The 24,286-nt window shown below is 57.2% G+C and overlaps 1 protein-coding gene across 7 annotated transcripts in view; it reads right to left on the bottom strand.

Moving 5' to 3' along the window:
* The window catches only part of COL18A1 (collagen type XVIII alpha 1 chain), a 98,327-nt gene that overhangs the window by 39,175 nt on the left and 34,866 nt on the right, over window positions 1-24,286 (bottom strand). For 5 of the 7 annotated variants that reach the window (XM_073804587.1, XM_073804588.1, XM_073804589.1 and 2 more), the window contains exon 1: window positions 8,557-9,310. The exons of the other annotated variants lie outside the window; for them this stretch is intronic. In XM_073804587.1, coding sequence (XP_073660688.1) covers window positions 8,557-9,295 — 739 coding nt within the window. In that variant the 5' untranslated portion in view covers window positions 9,296-9,310. Of the gene's footprint in view, window positions 1-8,556; window positions 9,311-24,286 lie in introns of those variants that run through there. 7 annotated transcript variants of the gene reach the window in all.

The raw sequence follows: 24,286 nt of genomic DNA, 5'->3' as shown, positions 1-24,286 counted from the left end.
GCCTTTCACATAGCACCCTGAGAACAAAATATGAAAAGAGAAGAGAAGAGGTGCCCACACGAAGACCAGGGCTTTGGGCACCCGCCGGGCTGGCCCCTCCCAGATAGCGGCGTCTCTGTGGAGCCCCGACTACCCACAATGTGGGCTCCCCCTCAGCCTCACCCTGCCCCTTGCAGGTAAGACCCCTATGCAGATGAGAAGTGGGGAACAGCCAGGGCAGTGCAGACAGCAGCATCCACGGAATGAGGCCTGGCCTCGCGCCTGCCCAGGGTAAACGTCCCCCTCACAGGGGCAGGGGGTCTCCCCAATACCCTGGGCTCTGGGAGGCCAGCAGTCACTTCCTGCTCAGAGACAGACACTGCCGTCCAGCCAGACGGCGGCTGCTATATGGGTCCCTTTGTATCAGAAGTGCCCAGGGCCCAAGTGTCCACTCGGGGAGATGCTCTAAGATTAGGAAACAGGACCCTCACCAGCCTGAGTGCCAGTGGCCCCAGTGTCCCAACTCAGCTGCCCCCAAAGTTAAACATGGATGTGCCCCACAGCGCCCTTCCTCCCAGGCAGCTAGAACTTTTCCAGATTAATTGAGAACACAAGATGCAGCAGCCGTGGACGTCCCGGGCTGGAAGACAATAGCGTGTTATAGAGACAGCCCAGGGACCCCAGAGATGCATGAGCAGTTCCTTTCCAAAGTTCTCCCATTTCCTCTCCATGAAATTCTCCATGGTTCCCATCGGGAGTAGGCCTCTGAATGCCACAGCCCTAAGATCACTGCTCCGTTCTCCAGTTACAGGCGTCCTGGGCGGGGGATGTGGCCACACCTCCCTGCAGATCTGGCAGCTGCTGTGCTGGAGGTGCTGGCCTGAGGCGCTGGCCCAGCTGTCTCGGGAAGGGAACCAGTATCTCTCCAGAAAGCGAGTGCCCAAGCCAAGCCCTGGGAGCTCAGAGGTACGCCTTCCTGGGAACACAGTGGGTGGCACCTACATAAGCCAGGGCCCTCTGGTCTGCCGCACTCGCTTCAGATCAAGGAATCGGGGACTTGCTAGTTGAAGACAGTTTCCCTTTCAGCAAACAGGCCAGCCAGGACCAAGTGGGATTTAGCCCAGGTACTTAAGGTTGGCTCAACATTTGAAGATCACTTAATGGAATCCATCACATCAACAGAATTAAGAAAAATCACACGGTCCTATCGCTAGATGCAGGAAGAGCATCTTATAAAATCCAACGCACGTTACGATAAAAACTCTTAGTAAACTAGGAATAAAGGTGAACTTCCTCAAGTTGGTAGACTATCCACTAAAAACCTACAGTGAACATCATACCTAATGGTGTACTTAACAGTGAGAAACTTGAAGCTTCCCCACTAAAACCAGGTACAAGGCAAGGATGCCCCCTCTCACCACTCCTTTTCACCATAATAGCTAACGCCATAAGACCAGAAAAGGAAACAGAAGCACACAGATTGGAAAGGAAGAAATAAAACTATCAATCTGCAGATGACATGAAAATCAAAATGTAGAAAACCCAAAACAATTACCCAAAAAATACTCCTGGAACCACTGATAATGGCAAGTTTGTAGGATATAAGATTAATGTACAACAGTCAACCATTTTCTATATACCAGCAATGAACAAGTGGAATTTGAAATTAAAAACACAGTACCATTTACACTAGCACCCCCAAGATGAAATATTTATATTTATACCAGGTATAAGTATGACATATATGTGTACAAGGTCTACATGAGAAAAGCTACAAAACTCCGACAAAAGAAATCAAAGGAGAACTAAATGAATTCAGAGATATCCCATGTTCATGGATAGGAAGACTCAATGCTGTCAAGATATCAGTTCTTCCCAATTTGCTATAGATTCAGTGCAATCCTAATGAAAATCCCAGCAAGTTACTTTGGGGCTATAAACAAGCCAGTTCTGAAGTTTATACAGGGAGGGAAAAGACCAACACACTACTGAAGGAGAAGAACAAATCTGGAGGACTGACAGTGTCTGCCTTTAAGACTTATTATAAGCTACGGGAATCAAGACACTGTGGTATTGGTGCAAGAGAGACAAACAGATCAACGGAACCGAACAGAAAGCCCAGAAATAGAGCCACATAAATACAGTCAACTCATCTTTAATAAAAAAATCAAAGGCAATACAATGGGGGAAAGATAGTCTTTTCAACAAATGGTGCTAGAACAACTGGACATCACATGCAAAAAAAAAAAAAAAAACTCACGATGGATCACAGACCTATATGTAAAATGCCAAACTCCTAAACGGTAACATGGGAGAAACTCTTGATGAGCTTGGCTTTGGCAATGACTTTTTAGATACAGCACCAAAGGCACAATTCATGGAAGAACTGACAAGCTGGACTTCTGTGCTCCAAAAGACACAGTTACGACAACGAGAAGACAAGCCACAGACTGGGAGAAAAAATTGCAAAACACGCATCAGATAAAGGACTGTTATTCAAAATATATAAAGAACTCTTGAAACTCAACAATGAGAAAATGAACAGCCTGATTAAGAAATGGACGAAAGACCTGAACAGACGCCTCAGCAAAGCAGACACACAGATGGAGTTAAGGACCTGCAAATATGCTCCACATCAGCTGTCATCAGGAAAACGCAAGTTGAAACAACGAGGGACTTCCCTGGCGGTCCAGCAGTCAGGACTCAGCACTTTCACTGCCGAGGGCACGGGTTCAGTCCCTGGTTGGGGAACTAAGATCCCACAAGCCACGTGGCTCGGCCAAAAAATATATATATAAAAATAAAATAACAATGAGATATCACTATACACCTATCAGAATGGCCAAAATCTGGAATATAGACAACACCAAGTGCTGACGAGGCTGTGGAGCAACAGGAACCCTCATCACCGCTGGTGGGAACGCAGATGGGTGGCTGCTTGGGAAGACAGTCTGGCCGTTTCTTACAAAACTAAACAGACTCTTACCATAGGATCCAGCAATCGCTTTCCTTGGTATTCACCTAAAGGAGCTGAAGACTTACGTCCACACAGAAACCTGCCTGCGGGTATTTACAGCAGCTTTTCCACAGCTGACAAAACCTGGAAGCAACCACGCTGTCCTTCAGTAGGTGAACACACAGACTGTGGCCCATCCAGACAACGGAACAGTGTTCAGAGCTAAAGAGAAGTGAGCTATCAAGTCAAGAAAAGCCATGCAGGAAACTTGAATGCATGTTCCTAAGTGAAAGAGCCAATCTGAAAAGGCTACAGGCTGCATGATTCCAGCCGTATGACGTTCCGGAAAAGGCACAACTGTGGAGACAGTAAAAAGATCAGTGGCCGCCAGGGGTCGGGGAGGAGGGACGAACAGGTGGGGCGCAGAAGATTCGTAGCGCAGTGAAAATACCCTTTGTGATACTATAATGGTGGATACATGCCATCTACATTTGTCAAACGCACGACGGAACATATAACACTAAGTGAACCCTGAACTTTGGACTCCGGGCGATTGCGATATGCCAGGGCAGGTTCACCAATAACAACAAATGTACCGCTGGGTGGGGGTGTTGACAGTGGGGAACTCTCTGGACCTTCCTCTCAAGTTTGCTAGGAGCCTAAAACTGCTCTAAAAACAAGTCTGTTAAAAAAATCAGGCAAATGATAACAAGTAAGTAAATATTGCAGCCCTACTATATTATCAGACAAAACAGAACTCAAGAGGAAAGGCATGAAGTGGGACAAAGGGGATGGTAATTTTGACAGTCCACCGAGATGTGATGAGCCCGGTACCACCCCGCGCACCCAGGATGCGTGGCAGAAAGGGGAGGAAGTCCTCATTCACGATGCAGACCCTGGGTCTCTCTCCTGCCCTACCCTCCCGTTAAGATGGGACATAACCACCTCAGTAAGACAACCTGATCACGTGTCTAAAGAAAGTCCATCCTGTCCCTTCCTCACACATGGCAGGGGTCACCAAGTCCAGACAGCTGTGGGGCTGGGGAACCTCATCTCAGCATCACAGAGAAAACCCACAGAGAACAAACATCTCAGAAACATGCAGGACTGGGAAGCATCCTAAACAAATGGAGAGGTGACCCAAGTCCCGGTGGATGTGCCGACAGGTTTACAACGTTCAGATCTGCGCACACGTCCACCATGACCAACCACAGCCTCGGGCAACGTTTCTGATGATCTAGGAGAGAAAGCGCCCAAGGGCATCCGAGGCATCTTTGAAGAATGCTATGCGCTCCAAGTGAGGCGTGTTACCCAGCACCCAAAGCTGGGATGCACAGGGGCTCTCGGGCTGCCAGTCGTTAACACAGACTTGAACAATCGAGGAACAAAGAGATCGGGAGGCTGAGCGGGGCCCCTGGCCCTCCAGCGACACAGGAGGCTTCCCAGACCCTGCGCGGGAAGAGGAGACTTTCAGGTGCACAGAACGTGATCCCACGTCCACAAAGCAGGACTCGCGAGTGTGTGTGGGTGCACACACGTGCACGCACACGCTATGCAGCAGCCTAATGGGCCCCAGAGGCGTCTGTCCCACAACGCCTGGAACCCGCGAGCTGTCGCTGCACTCGGCAAAGGGGACTTTGCCGGTGTGGTTACGGTGACGGCCCTTGGGATGAGACCAGCCAATCTGACCACGAGCTGAGCAGAGAACCTCTCCCAGCCAGGGCAGAGAGCCAGAGAGGCGCAGCCCGAGAAGGGCTGGTGGTACCACTGGCTTTGAAGGTGGAGGGGCGCCGAGAGACAAGGAACGCAGGCTGCCTCCAGAAGCTGGAGAAGACAAGCCGAACCTTCCCTGGAGCCCCAGAAGGAGCGCAGCGCGGCAGGCACCTTGCTTCTGGCCCAGAGACACTGACTGCAGACTCCCGACCCCAAAGGTGACACACTAGTGTTGACTTGAGCCCCTGAGTTTGTGGTCCTGTGTCTTGGTGGCCACTCACACACCACACGTGTGCAAATCCACAGAGATGCCCCGCACAGGCAGCTGTGTCTGGCCCTCCCTTGTGAGGCCCGTAATTGATGAACGTGTTCACGACTAGCTCTGGGATGAAGACCTAACACAGGGGAGAAGCAGCAGAGGACGCGATGAGAGCAGGGTGGCCCTCAGGGACGAGAGAGGCAGGTGCAGGCGGCCCTGGGCCAGCACGTGCATGGTGGCAGGAGGACGGCCCGCTCTGAGCAGTGGCCACTCTGCACTCTCCCTCCTCGGGACTGAGGCCGCTCACCTGCAGAACCTGCCCCTTCCAGTGGGGCCTCCCCCGACACCCCAGGCGCCCTCTCCCCAACCCCAGCTCCGTCCTCGCTCCCAGGGGTCAACCCGCCCACCTGCTGGCCCACCCAGCAGAGACCCGGGAGGACCTGGGACGGACATTGCCCCACCCGTCCCTGTGTGGAGGCCTCACTCCCCAATCTCTGGGGCCTAAGGGACAAGAGACCCTCCCGAACAGTGCGCTCTCCCCACGGCGCCACAGGGAGGGGAGGGGAGGGGAGGGGCCGGGACACGCACGGCCTGACCGCAGACGCCGACGGAGCTGGCGGGGCCTTGGCGGCGACAGCCGCCCTCCCCACCCCTCCTGGCCACACGGTGCTGGGGGCCCCGCACGGGGGTCCCTCCCGACCACCTCCCCGAGCCCCACACCGCTGGCCGCGCATCCCCCCAGCCGCGAGCCGGCGCCAGGGAGGAAGCAGGTCCAGGGGGAGGCGCTGCGATGGGCTGGACAGGGCCGTGGCCTCAGGCTGCTGTGCACCCGTCCACGCCCCACCGGCCACCGTGAGGCGAGGGTGCCCGTCTGTCCTGGGGTCCGCCACCGCCCTGCAGGACACACTGGAGAGCAGGGACGCAAGTGGTGGTACTGTGGGGGGGGGCCTGCGGGCAGCTCTGCTGGGGCCTGGGAAGGAGGCGGCACCCGCGGCTCGGGTCTCGCCCACCCCGCCCCACGGCCGGCACAAGCAGCCCAGGACCTCACTCGGCCAGAGCCAGTTTCACCCCAGGGCCGCCCTCCCCGGCCAGGCCCCCGCCCCCGCCTGCCCCTCCCCCACTGCACACAGGGCTGGCCCAAGGGACTGGCAGCGGGCAGAGGAGGGCAAGGGCACTCCAGCCCTGGCCCCGTGGGACACCCCCGGCCAGGCCACAGCCAGCAGGGTCCCTGGTGTGGTGGACGTCCGAGCGGCTGACGGAAGAATCCCGCAGGCTTCTGCTCTGAACACGGCCTCAGGCCGCGGCCCTGCCAATGTGTGCCCACGCCCAGAGAGAAGTCCCCGAGGCCGCTCCACAGACCGGGCCAGCTGCAATCAGGGGAATCCCACACCCCGCGCAGCCCTGCCCGGGCCCTGCCAGCGCGAGGCCCGTCCTGCACCAGCCCCCGGCCCGGGCCCACTGTGGCTGAACCCCCAAGCCAAAGGGGACCTGGGCCCAGCAGCGGGACGTGTGCCCAGGGCTCTGAGCGGGCAGGCCTGGCCTTCCCCGCTCCCTGCCCCTGCCCCGTGGAGGTGGGCCTTTGCGTGGCACCAGGGGCCCTCCTGGCAGGACACCTCCCTGCGGTGCTGCCCCTGCCCCACGCGCGTGGTTGGGGACAGGGCAAGGCTGGCTGGGGGACGCGGCACAGAGTCTGGAGGGGCCCGGGCTGGCCCGGTGTCAGGTGTACTGGGGGCACTGACGGCGTGGAGGGTGAGGGAGCACGCAGCTCGCTGCAGCCCCTCCCTCGGCGTGAGGTCGATGCCCTCCGTGCCAACAGCCGGGCCAGGCCCCTGCCCCCGCCCTCGGCCCCGCCCTCAGGGACAGCCACAGGGCCCGTGGGCTCCTCATGCGCCAGGCCCTCCCAGAGGGGACCCCGCCCGGGCTGCTCCTCGGACACCCTCCTGGCCACCCTGCTCACACGCGGGGCTCAGCCACCGCCCCCCTCGAGCAGCGTCCCCATCCGTCTGTCTGCAGAGGCCACGGTCCCACCTCCCTCTCCTCCCAGCCCTTGCTTTCTTCTTCCTTGGGGTGGGCACCACCGTCATGGGCGCTTGTTCCTGTCCTGCTGTGGCCCGGGCACCGGCAGCCACCTCCTCACTGCATCCCAGGCCTGGCCAGGGAATCGCCCATGCACATCCCTCAGGGGCCCAGCAGACTGACACCCCCTCTCGGGGTCCAGTGCAGGCGGCCCACCGCCACTGGCCCAGCTCCAAAGCCCAATGACTTCAGAGACCAATGAGTGGGTCGAGGCTGCTCCCCACGGCACCACGGTCGCGGGGGGGCGGTTAGCAGTACACACACAGCAGGGCACGGATGGGCCCGCAAGTGCGAACGGGGAGCAGGCTCCGCTCAGGGGCCCAGCCGCACCAAGGACGCAGAGGCAGCTGGTGGGCCCTAGGAGGCTGCGGCGGCCCATCCCTCTCCCCTACCAGCCACGTGGTGATGGGGCGAGTCCATGTGGGGGGACGTGGCCCCCAGGAGGGAGTGGCCCTTTTGCTGCCCCGGGGTGGAGGGGCTCTGGAGCTCACGGACCGGCTGGGGGACCCCCGTGAGCCCCTCAGACTCACTGGTCGCTAGATGGTCAAGACCTGTCGACCTTAAGAGCTGCAAGCCCCCCGTCCCTTCCGCCCCCTCGACCGTGCAGGCTGGGCACAGTGGCTGGGAGCCGTGGGCAGAATTCGGTGGGAAGTCCCGTCGCCGTCCTGTGCCTTGGTTCCCCCTCCGCGACAGGTGTGTGGCAGGCGACCTCAGAGCGTGGGGGACCTGCCGTCACGCACAGAACCTCTGGTCTTGAGCACGCCTCTCAGCCTGCCCCCCAAAGGAAGCAGCGCACGCCGTCCAGCCTCCCGAGGGCGCTCGCCCAGCCGGACCGACGGAAGGCGGGTGGCGGGCCGGCCGTTACCTGCAGGCGGCCCAATGAACACGCAGTGCCCGTCCTCGCGGGCCGGGAGCGAGGCGCAGGGGAACGGCAGCCCGCGCCCGTCCAGGCGGCTCCAGCACGCGTCCTCCAGGGCCTCGCAGAACTGGCGGCAGGGCGGCGGGCCGGGCAGGGCGCCAGGGCCACAGGGGGGGGCCAGCAGCAGGCAGAAGAACCGGGCCAGGAAGCGGTGACAGCGGGTCTGCAGAAGCGCCCCCCAGGCCCGGGCCGCGGCCTGCACCTCCTCGCCGCTCGCGTGGTGGAGGTGGTTGGGCAGCCAGAAGCGCCCGATGCCCAGGTGGCCGCAGAGCGCCAGGGAGGGCAGCAGGGGCAGGCAGCGGCCGGCAGTGCCCAGCAGTGCGGAGCTGTCAGCGAGACCAGGCCCCACAGGGTTAGCCACGTGGGGAACCCAAGCACCCCTGTCCCCACTTAGAGCCAAGAGTGCGGCGTGAGACAGCTTGGCGGAGGGCTCAGAGGAGAGAGCCCAGGGGGCAGCGTGCACTCCCGGGGAGCCCGTCACCAGGGCAAGCGGAGGAGGCGTGCGCGTGCGGTCATCAGGGCGTCGGTGCTGCTGGCCGGGACGGGCTGCCGCGGGCAAGAGTCCCTTGCTGTCCAGCTCCTGGGGCCACCCCGGGGGCGGCTGGCTTCCCTGGGGAGGGGCCCCGGCCCACGCGGAGGACAGAGAAGCTCTACCTGGGGATGGCGGTGGTACCGCAGGCTCCCCGAGCAGGGCCCGGGGCCTGTCCGGGGAGGGCGGCGGCTGGGAGGGCGGCGGCTGGGAGGGCGGCGGCTGGGAGGGCGGCGGCTGGGTGGGCGGCAGCAGGGTGCCGGCCTCGGTCCTCTGGGTGTCCGGAGAGCTCGGGGCCCCGGTGCTCAGCCAGGGAGTGGTCCAGTCGTCCTGGGGGCCCCTGGAGGGTCCAGGGGTGGTGAGGGGGTCCGTGGGGTTCTCGGGGCCTGGCGTCCCCGCCCTGGTGGAGCTCGTGGTGGGGGTGGTGTCGTCCCACAGCTGGACGAAGCTCCGGATGCCCAGAGCCACGTTCAGGATCTTGGCTCCGACGCCGGCAATGTTCTCCTCCTTTGTGTCTGGGCTCGCAGTGGAGGCCGCCGAGGGGACAGTGGGGGCCTGGCCCTGGCCCACCTCCAGCCTCTCCAGAGGCGGCTCGGGGCTGGCAAGGGCTTTCCACTGCTGGGTGGGGTCATCCTGGGGGGCCACGTGCGTGGTGGTGTCCTCTGTGGGCCGCACAGGTGAGGTGTCCTCTGTGGGCTGCACAGGTGAGCTGCCCGGGGGCTTAGAGGCCAGTGTGACCGTGGACCCGGCAGTGTTAGCGGACCACAGCCAGGACATCAGGTCAGCCCGGGTGGGCGCGAGGCAGCATGCAAGCAGCAGCAGCAGGCCACAGTGGCCGCGGCGGCCGCTGGGGTCCGGAGCCATCAGGCTGTGTGCACCGCAGAGCAGCGGGCGGCCTCTGCTGTCCAGAGGCGGGGCCAGCCCGCCCCCACCTCCCGCCCCCGGGCCTGCAGCCAGCTCCCCGTTCAGGCATCCAGGCGGCTCCCCCTCCTACCTCCCGCTCTCAAGGGCTCTCAAGGAGGGAAACGGACAGATGTGCGCCTCTACCCAAAGTGACAGGCCCCCTGGAAAACGCCTCACACCTCCTTGAAGCAGCCGCAGACTCCACCAGAGGCCACGGGGCACTGACAGAGAAGTCAGACGACTTCCCAGCTCCCTCCCCGGGCCCTCCCAGACTGCCGCCCAGTCCCTGCTCCGGAGCGTGGGCACGGTGGGCTCCGGGCCGGCACACCGCGGTCCCCCGGGGGGGGGGGCGCTCCTGGGTGCACTGGAGCTTTGGGAAGGACCCTCCTCCTTGCCCTGCAGCCTGCAGAGCCCAGACCCAAGAGAGAGCACCGGGCACAGGTCCTCGGGGCGTCCGTCCTGCGCGTGGCTGGGAGCCTCAGGATGCCGGGATACAGCCCCTGGCCCCCGTGCCCACAATGCTCTGCACTGGAGTTTCTCTGACTGAGAACAGCCTGGAAGCCTGGCCTCAAGCCACGGCTCTGGGGCAAAGCTGGAGCTTAGAAACCACTGGCTTCACTGTGAGTCCATCCTTCTGCCGCAGCTGCTGCCCTGAGATGGCAGCGTTTGGTCCCCAGGGCCTCTGTTCAGGTCACCTGTTCCGCAGCCTGCCCAGCTCTGTCCCCCCGCAGACGCCGGCCGCCCTCCCTCCACCTCGCCAGAGAGCACGGCCTCTTTTCAGCTTTCGCTCTTAAAACCTGCTCAAACACACCGGCCCTCTGTCTGACGGGCTGGTACCGCGCTCCCCGGCTGACCCTGCCAGTGTCCGACTTCTCATCAGCACTTAGCTGAGGCCTGGGGGGGCTGCTGATGAACCCCTGAGAATTGCTCCAAAGGGGCAGAACACAGCAGTTGGGAAGCGACGAAAGGCAGAGGAAGATTAGGGACTCGGTGAGACCAACGGTAGACAGACAGACAGAGGCCCCCCTGCCACTCCCACACCTCAGAGCTCAGCCCGTGTGCAGGGTGGGTGACTGGGGGATAAGCCCTTCACGCAGCCCCCGGGCGCCAGCCTCCTCCAGACATCAGTGGGCGCCCCTTCCGGGGGTGTCCCACTCTGCGGACCTCTCCGGAAGCCAGGTTAGCCAGGCCGGCCTGCAGCGGGACTCTTCCCACCGAGCCCCGACTCCTTCCCTTCATAAAACTTCAGATGACACCATCCCTCTGTCCAAAACACTATGGGATGCTGCCCTGTGGCCTGAAGTCCTGCCAGCGCCTCTCCGGGGTTTGGGGAGAAGACCTGGGCACGGGGAGCAGCCTTGCCTGGGACTCACAGCCTGTGCGGGTGTCTGACCTGGAGGCTAGCTTCCCCCTCCCCACCTGGCGCCTGCCCGAGCAGGCGGGGACCCAGCTCACGCCTTCACTGTAGCAGGCACGCCGTGTGGCGAGGAACCTCGGCCCGGAGACCAGAGGCTCTGGGCCACAGCCCAGGAGAGGGGGATGCCGAGTGGAATGCAGGCGGTCTCTACACGCGCCCACACACGCCCGCACACGCCCGACACTCGCTTATGCAAACACACGTGCTCCCTCCCGCAGGCTCACATCGTCACATGCACCCTCACACATCCACACACACACGCACGGCTCTCACCACACGTTCCACGCTAGACCCCACGCGTGCCCTGCGTGCCAGCCACGCCTTCTGTCTGAGTCCCCTCGGAACCCTGTCCTCTCCAGCCTGTGGCAGGGACCCCGGCCCAGGATGCCCAGGGTGCCATCGACGAGCTGGGCCGCTTGGGACCAGAACCCACGTTTCAGGACAGCTGAACAGCGGGTCCCCTCTCGAAAGGCGGGGGCACCCCGTAAGCCAAATCTGGGTTGCACCCTCCACCCCAGAGTTCTTAGAAATGCCTCAAGAACAGTCTCTTGCTAGTTATGCCGCTGATGTGATTTTATGCCTAAAAGTCTCTGGAAAATCTCAGGACAGATATTCCAAAGGCCCTTCCCCTTCTCCAAGCACGTTCTGGAGAGGGACTCTGGGCCCTTTTGAGGCAGAGCCCCTGAGCCCAACACGGTGGGGCTGCCCTTGTCCCCCCGATGGCCCCGTGCCCTCAGTTACTCCCTGGGGGCCACTCGCCAGCCCCCAGCCCTGCATTCACTCGCTCAATTCACGCTTCCCGGGAGAGCCAGGAACGCGGAACCGCGGGGCAAAGGGGGATGGTAGCTGTGACCCCACTGCACTGAGCGACACACCACCATCCAGTGGGCAGCCCCCACCCTCCCCGCTCCAGACCTCACCCCTCCTGCCCACCTTCTGGAGACCGCGGTCACGCCCCAGCACTCCTAGAACGTCACACGTCCACCTTCTCTGGAAAACGTCAGCACAGCTCTGCCCCAGGACTCGGCTCCCATCAGGGAGCAGCCTGCCGAGGTGCTGGTCCGTGAGGCTCCCTGCACACGCGTGCCCACGCGTGCACAGGCTCGCATGCACGTGCGCACACGTGCACATGCACACACACGTGCATGGCCCCACATGTGCACACGCTCACATGCACACCCACACGGACACTGCAGCATTCAGAACGCCTGAGGTGTAGACCGGGCTCCCCCAGCAGACTGTGGCTGCAGCAGGCCCCCCGCCCGGGCCCAGCCCCTCAGGGACACACGGGGCTCCGGTCCATCCATGCACAGGGTCCTGTCAGCACTGGTCCCTATGGAGTCTGTGCTCGTTGTGGAGGTTGGATAATCCCCCTGTCACTCGTGGGGATGGAGGAGGAGGGGAAAATGGGTTTCGAGGGAAACCATCTGAAATGACTGAAACACAAATCCCTCTGGGTCAGGTGCCACATTTCTGAAAGCACTTTGTTCTCCAAGGCCGGGCCCAGAGAGCCCTCAGCCCTCCTCAGAATCGTCACAAACGCTGTGCTGAGGAACGACCCCAGGCCCCCGGGGTAAGGTGGCCCCCCCATCACGTACAGAGTGGTCCCTCGGCCCCTGGTTGCTCCCCCACCCATTCATCCTCATGCCCTAGAGGGAGAGGGGTCAGACGAGACGCTGAGGGGTGCACAGGGGGGCGCGTCCAGCCCAATATCCCCTCACCCAGCCCCCAGCGGCGCCCCTCGGGGTATCACAGAGGCATTTCCGTGCAACCTGAGAAGTCTCGTGGTGCCTCGGCGCTGCCCAATCAGAACTCGGAGCACAGCCTCCTCTGGCCCTCCCAGCCCTCCACCGGAGCAGCCCGGGGGCCCTGCTTCCCGGGTCCCAGCCTCCTTCCTGGCGGGGACTTGGCTAGCTTCCCTGCGGCTCCTCAGGCCAGATTAGAGAGCAGAGGCCCAGGTCTCAAGGGCACTCGCCCCATCGCCTCGGGGCTGAGGTGGACCACCCACCCACCCACCCACCCTGTGTGCCCTGCCCAGGGTTCCCCGCCGCTCCCCACAAGGAGCACGGAGGCCGTGTCCTCAGTTACTTCACGGGGAGCTCAGGAAACAAACCAGCCCCGAATCGCACACCCCCAAGCAGCATGTGCAGACGGTGGGCCCCCGTGCAGCCCAGAGCATCCTGGGACCCCTTTGTCGCCCTCAAGGCTCTGTGGTCTCCCTTCAGGTTTCACTTATGAGAACAGCCGGCACAGGGCCGCCCGGCTGACCACAGGGTGCCCAGCAACATCTGAAGCCTTCCTGGGCTCCTATGACCTTTGGTGACTCTCTAGTCATCCCCTGGTAACCTGGGCACTGGTGTCGGTGGGGACAGCGGCACCTGAGACGCCAGCCCCTTGGAAGCCATCGCGGGGGCTCCCTGCATGCGGTGACTCCATGCTGGGCAGGCCCCTGGTGGGACCCTGGCCGAGAAGCCACCTCCCGTGGGGCCCTCTGCCCTGAGGACTGGCTCTCCCCCGCAGGAGCTGAGCTCTGTCCCGGGCCCTCCAGTCAAGCTTGGCCACGAGGGTTCCAGGAGTCTGAGCATCTACCTGGCCCTGGAGGACCCTGAGGGCACCTCCCCACCAAGGAGTGGCCTCGATGTCCACAGACCCACGCGTGGGCTCGCCACTGCCCGCCACCAGCCAGCTGGGCTCGAAACTCGGAAGCAGGCAGCAGCTCGGCACCCAGGTGGGATGGCCTCTGGGGAAGCCTGAGATACATCCGAGAAGACGCATGCATTGACCTAAGCTCCCAGAGCGGCCCCCTGGAGGACCCTCTGACCACACACAGGTGCCCAGAAGGGAGAAAGCCCAAAGCTGCCCAGAGGGCCATCCTCTGAGGACCCACGGCAAGTCCTGCCCGTGCAAGGAGCCCTGGGCCCCCAGCACCCAGTTCAGGAACAACCGGGATCCAGGAATTCCTGGTGAGCTGGGAATTCACCAGGTCCAGGACCAAAAGCCAATGACAGCACAACTGCTGCTGTGGTCTCCATCTGGCAAACTCTTACACATCCCTCAAGACCCCATCCCCTACGCTTGCTGTCCTGTGGCTCCCAGACAGGGCTCGCTGTTCTTGCCTTGGATCCTTCCTTGGTGACGACGCCCCGCTCCTCGATGGTGTGGTAGCTTCTGTTCTTTGTTAACCTGGTGTCCACCTGTTCTCACATTTCATGCTGTGTCCTGACTTAAGGCAAGTTCTCCTGCGTGGGTGGGTTCCTCCTCCCACCCAGCCTTCCCCATGCCTGCAGAACTGTCTCTGGCGGCTGAAAACTCCCCTGGAGGACATCGGATTTCTGTCTGAAGGCTCCTGGATACTATCCAACACAACAAGGGTAATTTAAATTATAGAAGAGAATTCTGTACTCAGAGGAGACATGCGGGTGGCACCGGCAATAACAAGGAGCTTTCTCTTTCTTGGGAATGAACTGGCCAGAACTCCTGTAGATGCCTTGTAGGTGCCAGGTGACCCCTAGCAAAGCTTTGGGTGGATTCCCGATGCCCCTTCCCCCCTCACGCCCTCACTCCTCCCACGCCAACTTCCTGAAAGGCCCCCCTCTCTCCTCCACCCACGACACACACAGCGGCTTGTGGCCCAAACCAGCGAACACCTGCACCGTTGTTAATTCACCCCAGGGCTCGCCAGGTACACGGGAGCATGTGCGTCTATAGGCGTGTGTTTGTGTCTCTCTGATGGGCGTGTGATTACGTCTCTGTGTGCGTGCATGTGCATGTCTGTGTACACACACGTGTGCACACGTCTTGGGTCTGTGCCCACACGCATCCACTCACTCCCGTGCACGCTATTGTCTCTGGGTTCCTGGACGCCGGGGAGGCTGCAGGAAAGGCCCGCCAGGCCGGGGTTTGCCGGCCACCCCCTGGGGTCTGCACTACCCGGTGACGGGGGTTAGGACTTGCTAACTTGTTAGCCAGTGTTTGCACGTTCTTGTTGGAATGACGTCCCAAAGCCGCAAATGTCTAAGTCACTCCCTCAAACGCCTGCCTCGGCCTCCCCAGGGGGACCCAGGCGCCGGCCTCATCAGACGGTCTCTCTGGCTCAGGATCACTCCCCCTACAAGCACCGGGGGGAGGGGGGGGCCAGCCACCCCTTCTGAGAGGACCCAGCACCCACAACTTCCAGAAGGTTCTGCCCTCCTGCTGCTGGGAGACCGGCCAGCCTCCGGCCCCGCCCTGCGCTGTGCCAGGGTTTGTTCTGTGTGGCCCTTCTGGTTTGGATTCCTGAAAACTGTGGTCTTTTATTTTCATTTTTTCAAAAGCACGAAACACCCACATGTGCGCAGAGCCAATGCGAGGAGCAAAGCGTGTCCAGGCCTGAGGCTTCGGGCTGTGAGGTCAGAGCACGGCCTCGTCCGCCCGGGGCTCAGGGATGCTGCCGCCGGGGCCTCAGCCGTCCTGGGCCCACGGCGGGGTCTCTCCTGGGCCCCTCCGGGTGGTCTGCCTGCGGCTGCCCACACGTGGCCCAAAGGCTGGCTCTGATTCCTCTCTTCAGCCCATCCCTCAGACCATCCCCCCCCCACGCTCCCCAGGCCAGCAGTGTCCTGCAGGGACCCCTGCTCAGGTCGCCCAGGGTCACCTCTCCTGCTCCTCCCTCGAGGACCAGGTACTAGAGACCATTCAAGATGCGTGGGCCTGCGAGGAGCTGGCCGGCCTCCAAGGAGCAGGGCTGGGAAACCAGTCCCAACATCCAGTGCTGGGGACAGCCCCCAGGGCGGCAGCACGTCCAGTAAAGACCCGTACATCGTGGGGACTTCCCTGGTGGCGCAGTGGTTAAGAATCCGCCTGCCAATGCAGGGGACACGGGTTCGAGCCCTAGTCTGGGAAGACCCCACGTACCACAGAGCAACTAAGCCCGTGCGCCACAACTACTGAGCCTGCGCTCTAGAGCCCATGCTCCACAACTACTGAAGCCCGTGCACCTAGAGCCCGTGCTCCGCAACAAGAGAAGCCACCGCTATGAGAAGCCCACGCACCACAAGGAACAGTTGCCCCCGCTCACTGCAACTAGAGAAAGCCCGTGTGCAGCAACAAAGACCCAACGCAGCCAAAAATAAATAAATAAATATTTAAAAATTAAAAAGAAAAAGACCCATACGTTGTGGACACGTTTACAGCCCTTCCAGAATGGAACACACCTTCTCATCTTTCTGTTTATAATTGCCCAAAGTGTCCAAACGTTCTGCCCCAACCCTGTGTTTCATGGTGACTTTTTTGAGCCACAGTGATAAAGGCCACAGCTCCTAAGATGCCCATTGAAGGCCCTGCTGCTGGGCCTGCTGACGACAAGCTCTATGCGGACCGCTGGCCAGGTTCCCGCGCTGGCCGGGCCTCTCCTTGTGGCCACTGTCCGCCCTCAGGTTGCTGTGAAGATTAAGCGGCACGAGGTGGCCGGGCAGCCGGGGCTACAGGTCAAGGCCCACGGGTGCCTCCCCTCCCCTCGGGTGTCAGTCACCCGAGGACCCGCCTGGCCACACCGCCAGTGAGAGCCGAGCACACAGACAGGAGGACCGTGGACAGCAGGGACGTTGCAACACCGTCTGATCTTTAACCACCAGGCTGTCCAGCCCCCCTCCTCTGCCCTCAGGTGTCCTTTAACCCACTTCATCCCAGTGTGGGAAAGTGGAGACCCGGGTTCAGGTCGCCAGGTGCATGCCCTCAGCGGAGCCCCCAGCTCCCGCGAGGGCCGAGGCCCCGCTGCCTGGGCTGAGCAGGCAGGGGAGGTGCTGCCTGGTGGGAAGGAGTCTGTCCCAGCCCAAACCCAGATTCTTCTATGGTAACAGCGGAGCCCACAGGAGCCCTCTGGTTCCCAGATCAACACCAAGCATCGCCCCGTACTCAGCTGGGCGCACTGTTCCCACAACCCCACCACTCGTCTGGGGTGACAGAACACAGGGGACCCTCTGACCCCCACAGAGCCGGCCCCTTGGGAAGCGAGCGTGGCAGGTGGAGACCCCCGGCTGGAGGGGTCGGCAGTGGAGGTGAAAGGTGGCTGGGAGCAGAGATTCTCAAGACGTTGACACATCTTGGGGAAAAGGCACCTCCCCGGGGCCACCCGGTGACCGCCAGACACGCACGCCCTCCCACGTCCCAAGGGAAGGCCACGCGGAGCACACGCGGTTGCCTGTCCAGGGTGCACAGCCAAAGCCCTAATCCAAACACGAGGAAACAGCTGGACAAGTCAGACAGCGCGCTTCGCGGGATGGACAAGTCAGACAGCGCGCTTCGCGGGACAGCGCCCGGACTCTCCAGAAACGGCCACGTTAGGAAGCGTAAGGAGGAAGGGGCGGCTCTAAGCTAACAGGCTGAGGGGTCACGGCCACCAAGTGCCGCGCGGTTCCTAGATGCTCCGGGGCCGCCGGGCAGAGACGGGGCCAGCTTCATAAAGGCCGTCATTGGGACCTGGAGGACCCTTGAATGTGGCCTGTGTGATAGAGGACAACTGGACAGGAGGCGCACACGGACAGCAGGCCCCGGGGCAGGATGCCGCGCCCACGTCCCCAACGAGCGTGTGCACCTGCACGGGGATGTGAGTGTGGATGCACACGTGGACACGGTGTGCAGGTGTGCACGGCCCTGGGTACAGACAGGGCCAGACCAGGAGACCAAGGGGAACCGCGATGAAGGAAGTACGTGAGCAAACCCCACACTGTCCTTCGACTTTTCTGCAGGTTTGAAACGTTCCCATGAGAGAAGCTCATGGGGAGAGTAAAGCTCTCCTCCTGTGTCCGCCTGGAACACTCTCTCCCCCAGCTTTGTCCCTGGAAAGGCAGGTGACGCAGCAGAGGGCGGTAAGAACTGCTTTCCAGGCACGTCCCGTCCCCGGGGCCACACGTGGGCGTTATCCCTGCCGAACCTTCAAAAGGCCCTGGCAGGTCGCCACGCGGCTGGGAGTGGCTCCTGCCTCCCCCGAGCGCCCGGCGGGCGGCAAAGTCGCCGACTTCTCTCACTTGGCGTCATTTAGGTTCACGTTCACAAAACAAAGATCTGAACGTGTTTCTCCCAGTCAGGCTTTAGACTCTATGGGAATCATCCAAGCTACACCCCAAGGCAAAGCAGATGCGTTCACAGGCTCTAAACACTCCTTTAAGAACCAGGGATAAGCACGCACATGTGGTCGCCTTACCTTTGATAAAGGAGGCAGGAATGTACAGTGGAGAAAGGACAGCCTCTTCAATAAGTGGTGCTGGGAAAACTGGACAGCTACATGTAAAAGTATGAGATTAGAACACTCCCTAACGCCATACACAAACATAAGCTCAAAATGGATTAAAGACCTAAATGGAAGGCCAGACACTATCAAACTCTTAGAGGAAAACATAGGCAGGACACTCTATGACATAAATCACAGCAAGATCCTTTTTGACCCACCTCCTAGAGAAATGGAAATAAAAACAAAAATAAACAAATGGGATCTAATGAAACTGCAAAGCTTTTGCACAGCAAAGGAACCATAAACAAGACCAAAAGACAACCCTCAGAATGGGAGAAAATATTTGCAAATGAAGCAACTGACAAAGGATTAATCTCCAAAATTTACAAGCAGCTCATGCAGCTCAATAACAAAAAAACAAACAACCCAGTCCAAGTATGGGCAGGAGACCTAAATAGACATTTCTCCAAAGAAGGTAAACAGACTGCCAACAAACACACGAAAGGATGCTCAACATCATTAATCATTAGAGAAATGCAAATCAAAACTACAGTGAGCTATCATCTCACACCGGTCAGAATGGCCATCATCAAAAACTCTAGAAACAATAAATGCTGGAGAGGGTGTGGAGAAAAGGGAACACTCTTGCACTGCTGGAGGGAATGTGAATTGGTACAGCCACTATGGAGAACAGTATGGAGGTTCCTTAAAAAACTACAAATAGAACTACCATATGACCCAGCAATCCCACTACTGGGCATATACCCTGAGAAAACCATAATTCAAAGAGTCATGTACCACAATGTTCATTGCAGCTCTATTTACAATAGCCCGGAGATGGAAACAACTTAAGTGCCCATCATCGGATGAATGGATAAAGAAGATGTGGCACATATATACAATGGAATATTACTCAGCCATAAAAAGAAACGAAATTGAGCTATTTGTAATGAGGTGGATAGACCTAGAGTCTGTCATACAGAGTGAAGTAAGTCAGAAAGAGAAAGACAAATACCGTATGCTAACGCATATATATGGAATTTAAGAAAAAAAAATGTCATGAAGAACCTAGGGGCAGGACAGGAATAAAGACACAGACCTACTAGAGAATGGACTTGAGGATACAGGGAGGAGGAAGGGTAAGCTGTGACAAAGCGAGAGAGAGGCATGGACATATATACACTACCAAACGTAAGGTAGATAGCTAGTGGGAAGCAGCCGCATAGCACAGGGAGATCAGCTCGGTGCTTTGTGACCACCTAGAGGGGTGGGATAGGGAGGGTGGGAGGGACGGAGACGCAAGAGGGAAGAGATATGGGAACATAAGTATATGTATAGCTGATTCACTTTGTTATGAAGCAGAAACTACCACACCATTGTAAAGCAATTATACTCCGATAAAGATGTAAAAAAAAAAAAAGAACCAAGGGGTTACTCTACTTTGCTCTTCTTTTTCAAGAGTCTTATTCTGGGTGCCTTGAAATTCCATATGGATATTAGGATCGGTTTGCCAGTTCCTACAAAGACATCAGCTGGGATCGGGTAGGAGCTGTAGTGGCCGGAGGTTGTTTGCGGGAGTGATGCCGTCTTAACGATGTGAAGTCTTCCAATTCGTGAACACGGGATGTTTTTCCTTAATTTCTCTCTAAGTTGTTTTTTTAAGTTTTCAGAGTATACATTTTGCACTTCTTTGTTAAATTTATTCCTAAATATTTTACTCTTTTTGATGCTTTTGTAAATGGAATTTTTCCTCAATTTCATTTTTGGATTGTTCGTTGCAAGTTATTGAGAAATACAATTGGTGTTTTTATATTGATCTCGTATCCTACAACCTTGCTGAATTTATTTGTTAGTTGTAACAGATTTTTAGCAGATTCCTTAGGACTTCACACATATAAGATCATGTCATCTGTGAACAGAGTACAACACTGAATAGAAGTGGTGAGAGCGGGTGTTCTTGTCTTGTCCCCAATCTTGGGGGGAGCGTCCAGCCTCTCACCAGTAAGTTCGATGTTAGGTATGAGTTTTTCGAGATGCCTTTCATTGGCTTCAGGAAGTTCCCTTTTTTCCCTAGTTTTTTTAATGTTCTTATCACGAAAGGGTGTTGGATTTTCTCTATGCCTTTTCTGTGTCTACTGAGATGACCATGTGATTTTTATTTTTTATTCTGTTGATGTGATGTATTACATTAATTTTCAGACATTAAACCAAACTTGCATTCCTGGGATAAAGCCCACTGGGTGATGATGTATAATTCTTTTTCTATGTGGCTGAATTTGGTTTGCTAGGATTTTAAGAATTTTTTGTGTTGTAAGAAACGTTGGACTGTAGTTTTTTGTGTTTGTGATATCTGTATGGTTTTGGTATCCAGATAATACTGACCTCATAAAATGAGCTGGGAAATGTTCCCCCATCTCTTATCGTTTGAAAGAGTTTGTGAAGAACTGGTTTTAATTCTTCTTTAGATGTTTGGTAAAATTCAGCAGTGAAGCTGGTCTTTTCTTTATGGAAGTTTTGGGATTACTAATTCGATCTCTTCATTTGTTACAGATATATTCAAATAGTCTATTTCTTATTGAATTTCAGTAGTTTGTGTCTTTCTAGGAACTTGTTCATTTCACCTAAGTTATATAATTTGTTAAAATACAGTTGTTCACAGTATTGGGTTCAAACATTGTGTAGGGTTAGAACAGAACTGGAGGAATCACGTTTCCCTACTTCAAACCTTTTATAATGCTAAGTGACCAAGGCAGCAGGTACTGGAACGAAGACGGGCGGATAGATGCGTGAAACAGAATTGAGAGCTCCGAAATAAACTCACGCATCTATGGTCAACTGACTTTCCACAAGGTTGCCCAAACTATTCAGTGGGGAAAGAATAGTATTTTCAACAAATGATGCTGGGACAACTGCACAGCCACAGGCAAAAGAAGGCAGTTAAACCCTTACCTCACACCATATACAAAAATTAGCTTCAAATGGATCAAAGACCTAAATATAAGAACTAAAACTATAAAACTCTTAGTAGAAAACATAGAATAAATCTTCATGACCGAGGATTTGGCAAAGGACTCTTAGATATGACACCAGAAGTCTGAGCAACAAGAGAAAAAACATAGATCAATTGGACTTCATCAAAACTGAAAACTTTTGGGCTTCAAAGGACACAGGAAAGTGAAAAGACAACCCACAGAATGGAAGAAAATATCTGCAAATCACACACCCAATAAGAGACGTGTATCTAGAATATGAAAAGAACTCCTGCAACCCAACAATAAGAAGACAATCCAATTTTTTTAAACTGGCAAAGAATCTGAAGAGACATTTCTCCACTGAAGACATACAAATGGGGACCTCCCTGGCGGTCCAGTGGTTACGACTTCGCCTTCCAATGCAGGGGGTGCAGGTTCGATCCCTGGTTGGGAAGCTAAGATCCCACATGTCTCGAGGCCAAAAAACCAAAACAGAATCAATACTGTAACAAATTCAATAAAGACTTTAAAAGTAGTCCACATCTCAAAAACAAGACATACAAATGGCCAACGGGCACATGAAAAGATGCTTAATAACACCAGTCATCTGGGAAACGCAAATGGAAACCACAACGAGATACACTTCACACCCACTAAAATGGCTAGAATCAAAAATGTAATCACAAGTGCCGGCAAGATGTGGGGAAATCACAGCCCTCATCCTCTCCTGGCCGGAGTGTAAGATGCGGCAGACACTTTGGAAAATAGTGTGGCAGTTCCTTGAACGATTAAGCAAAGATACCTTATGCCCCAGAAATTCCACTCTAGATACACACCGAGAGAAATGAAAGCATACGTCCACACAAAATCTTTACACTAATGTTTACAGCAGCACTATTCACTTCAGCCAAAAGGTGGAACGATACAAGTGTTCCCCGGCTGGCGAACAGATACACAAGGGGGTCCATCCACACTTTGGAGTGTGACTCAGCCGCCAAAAGGACTGAGGTCCTGACACGCCACCACATGGATGAAGCTTGAACACATGACGTTCGAGTGAAAGAAGGCACACACAAAAGGTCCCATACAGGTGATGCCATTTACATGAAATAGAACAGGGAAATCTATAGAAAGTAGGTTAGTGACTGGTCAGGGCTGGAAGCGGTAACAGCTAAAAGGTTTCTTTCTTTTACTGAAGTATAGTTGATGTGTAATATCATATAAGTCACAGGCGTACAATACAGTGATCCAGTTTTAAAGGTCGTCCTCCATGCAGAGTCACAGACTCTTGGCTATACCCCCGTGTTGTACAATACACCCTCATGGCTTCTCTTATGCCTACTAGTTCGTACCTCTTAAGCCTCTATCCCGATCTTGCCCCTCCTCCCTTCCCTCTCCCCACTGGTGACCACGACTTTGTTCTCTATATCTGTGGGTCTGCTTCTGTTTTTTGTTACAGTCACTAGTCTGTCACATTTTTTAAATCCCACATATAAGGGAAATCACACAGTATTTGTCTTTCTCTGTCTGACTTATTTCACTCAGCGTAACGCCCTCCAAGTCCATCCATGTTGCTGCACGTGGCGAAGTTAAAGGCTTCTTTCTGACGTGACAGAGACGTTCTAAAGCTGACTGTGGTGACGGTGGCGCACATCTCTGAACACGCTAAAAACTGCTGAATCGCACACTTTAAGTTCGTGAATGTATGGCATGTGAATTACGGCTACATACAGCTGTCTAAAAAAGAACGAAGGGAGACCGTGTCGCCTTTCTCAAACCACACAACCCAAATGCTACTTAATTTGCATTTATTTGATTGTTCCTGAGATTGAGGGTTTGTATATATCAGTGAAAATATCTCTTTCCTTTATAAATTCCTATGAACTCTTACTCATTTTCTAAGGGAGTATTTGCCATTTTTTTAAAAGTCAGGGATGGGGTCACTGGTCATCTTTGCCGCTAATGTTGTTTTTCAAGCTTATCACAAAGCCTCTTTCACAAAACCCAGGTTCTTCCTTTTAATGAGCTTAAGGCTCCCCTCCCACTTTCTGTGCCCGCGGGGCCTCTCTGGGCCCGGATGCCCGGCTCATCCACAGAGCTGCCTGTGCTCAGCTCCGCGGGCTCGTGGCTGACACTCACAGGGTGCTCGTTCTGCACCAGGCACGTCGGACCACACTCCTGCCCTGGGAGGCATCAACCTCACTACCCTCCTCCGTCACATGAGGAGCCCAGGGAAGGAAAGGAGGTGGGCCGGCCCCCGGCGGGGAGCAAAACCCTCCGGCGCGGGGCCCAAAGTGTAGCCACTCCTCTAATTCTTCACCTCCTGGGACATCGTCCCTTCCTTCATTCAACAAACACGCACTGAGCTCCTACTGTGTGCCCAGCCTTGCTCTGGGCGCTGAAGATGGGTCCGCATCGGGGCAGGAAGAGTCCACCACAAAGAGGACGTGAAGGAACAGAACCAGCTGGGAGAGCAAGGGACACACGGGGTGAGCGCCCAGACCAGGACGCGGGGCAGCGGGAAGGCGCCTCTCGGAAGATGATAAACACAGCAGCGTCCCCGAAGCCCCCGGGGAAGCGGGCTCCCCGCACGCAGACACCAAAGTCCTGTGCCGTGAAGTGGCCTTCCCCATGGAAAGGCCAGACACCTGCTTGGCTACCCAGGAGGGGACAGACAGCCCCTGATGGCCAGCGGGGAGGACGGTCCCCTTTCCAGGAGTCTTGAGGTCAACCAAAGCCGATGTCACCGTGAGACCTGGGTCCTGTAGCAGCTGCAGAGTCCTCTAGTGCCTGCAGCTTCAGTGTCATGTCCGTGACACATCTGACGGGGCACAAGGGGGCCAGCGTTTCAGATGAAGGCTCCTGACCCAGGAAATTAATATGTGACTAGAGTTTCCACCAAGCGTCCCAGGGACTCGGGGCCGCAGAGCGTCACGTCACTGCTCCATTCTGCAGTGACACGTCCCCACCACCCCCTCATACAGGCACAGGGCAGCCCCAACCCCCCGTGACCTTCTAGAAGCCATGAGAACACGCTGGGGGGGCAGGAGGCCCCGGCCAGGGGCTCCCAGCATCTCGAGGGCCCCCCAACACCTGGGAGCTGGGCTCCTGCAGGCGCGGGCCAGGGGGGAGCAGAGAGGACGCAAGGGACCCGAGGGGACCTTTAAAGCAGCGAGCGGCCCGATTAGTCTTTAAGGGCCTGGCATCTGCTCGTTAACTGGATTTTTCACGGACGGCTGCAAGGCAGGCTCCCGCGGCCAGCTTCCCACGGGGAGGGGCGGGGAGGCGGTGGCCTCCTTGGCCCCCACCTGTGACCACCCTGGTCAGGGTCACGCTCCCCACAGGCGCCACGCTCTGGG

This window comes from Tursiops truncatus, chromosome 4, assembly GCF_011762595.2.
Source record: "Tursiops truncatus isolate mTurTru1 chromosome 4, mTurTru1.mat.Y, whole genome shotgun sequence".
Taxonomy (NCBI): domain Eukaryota; kingdom Metazoa; phylum Chordata; class Mammalia; order Artiodactyla; family Delphinidae; genus Tursiops; species Tursiops truncatus.
The sequence above is the reverse complement of the archived record's forward strand: the minus strand, read 5'-3'. Positions and strand labels throughout refer to the sequence as shown.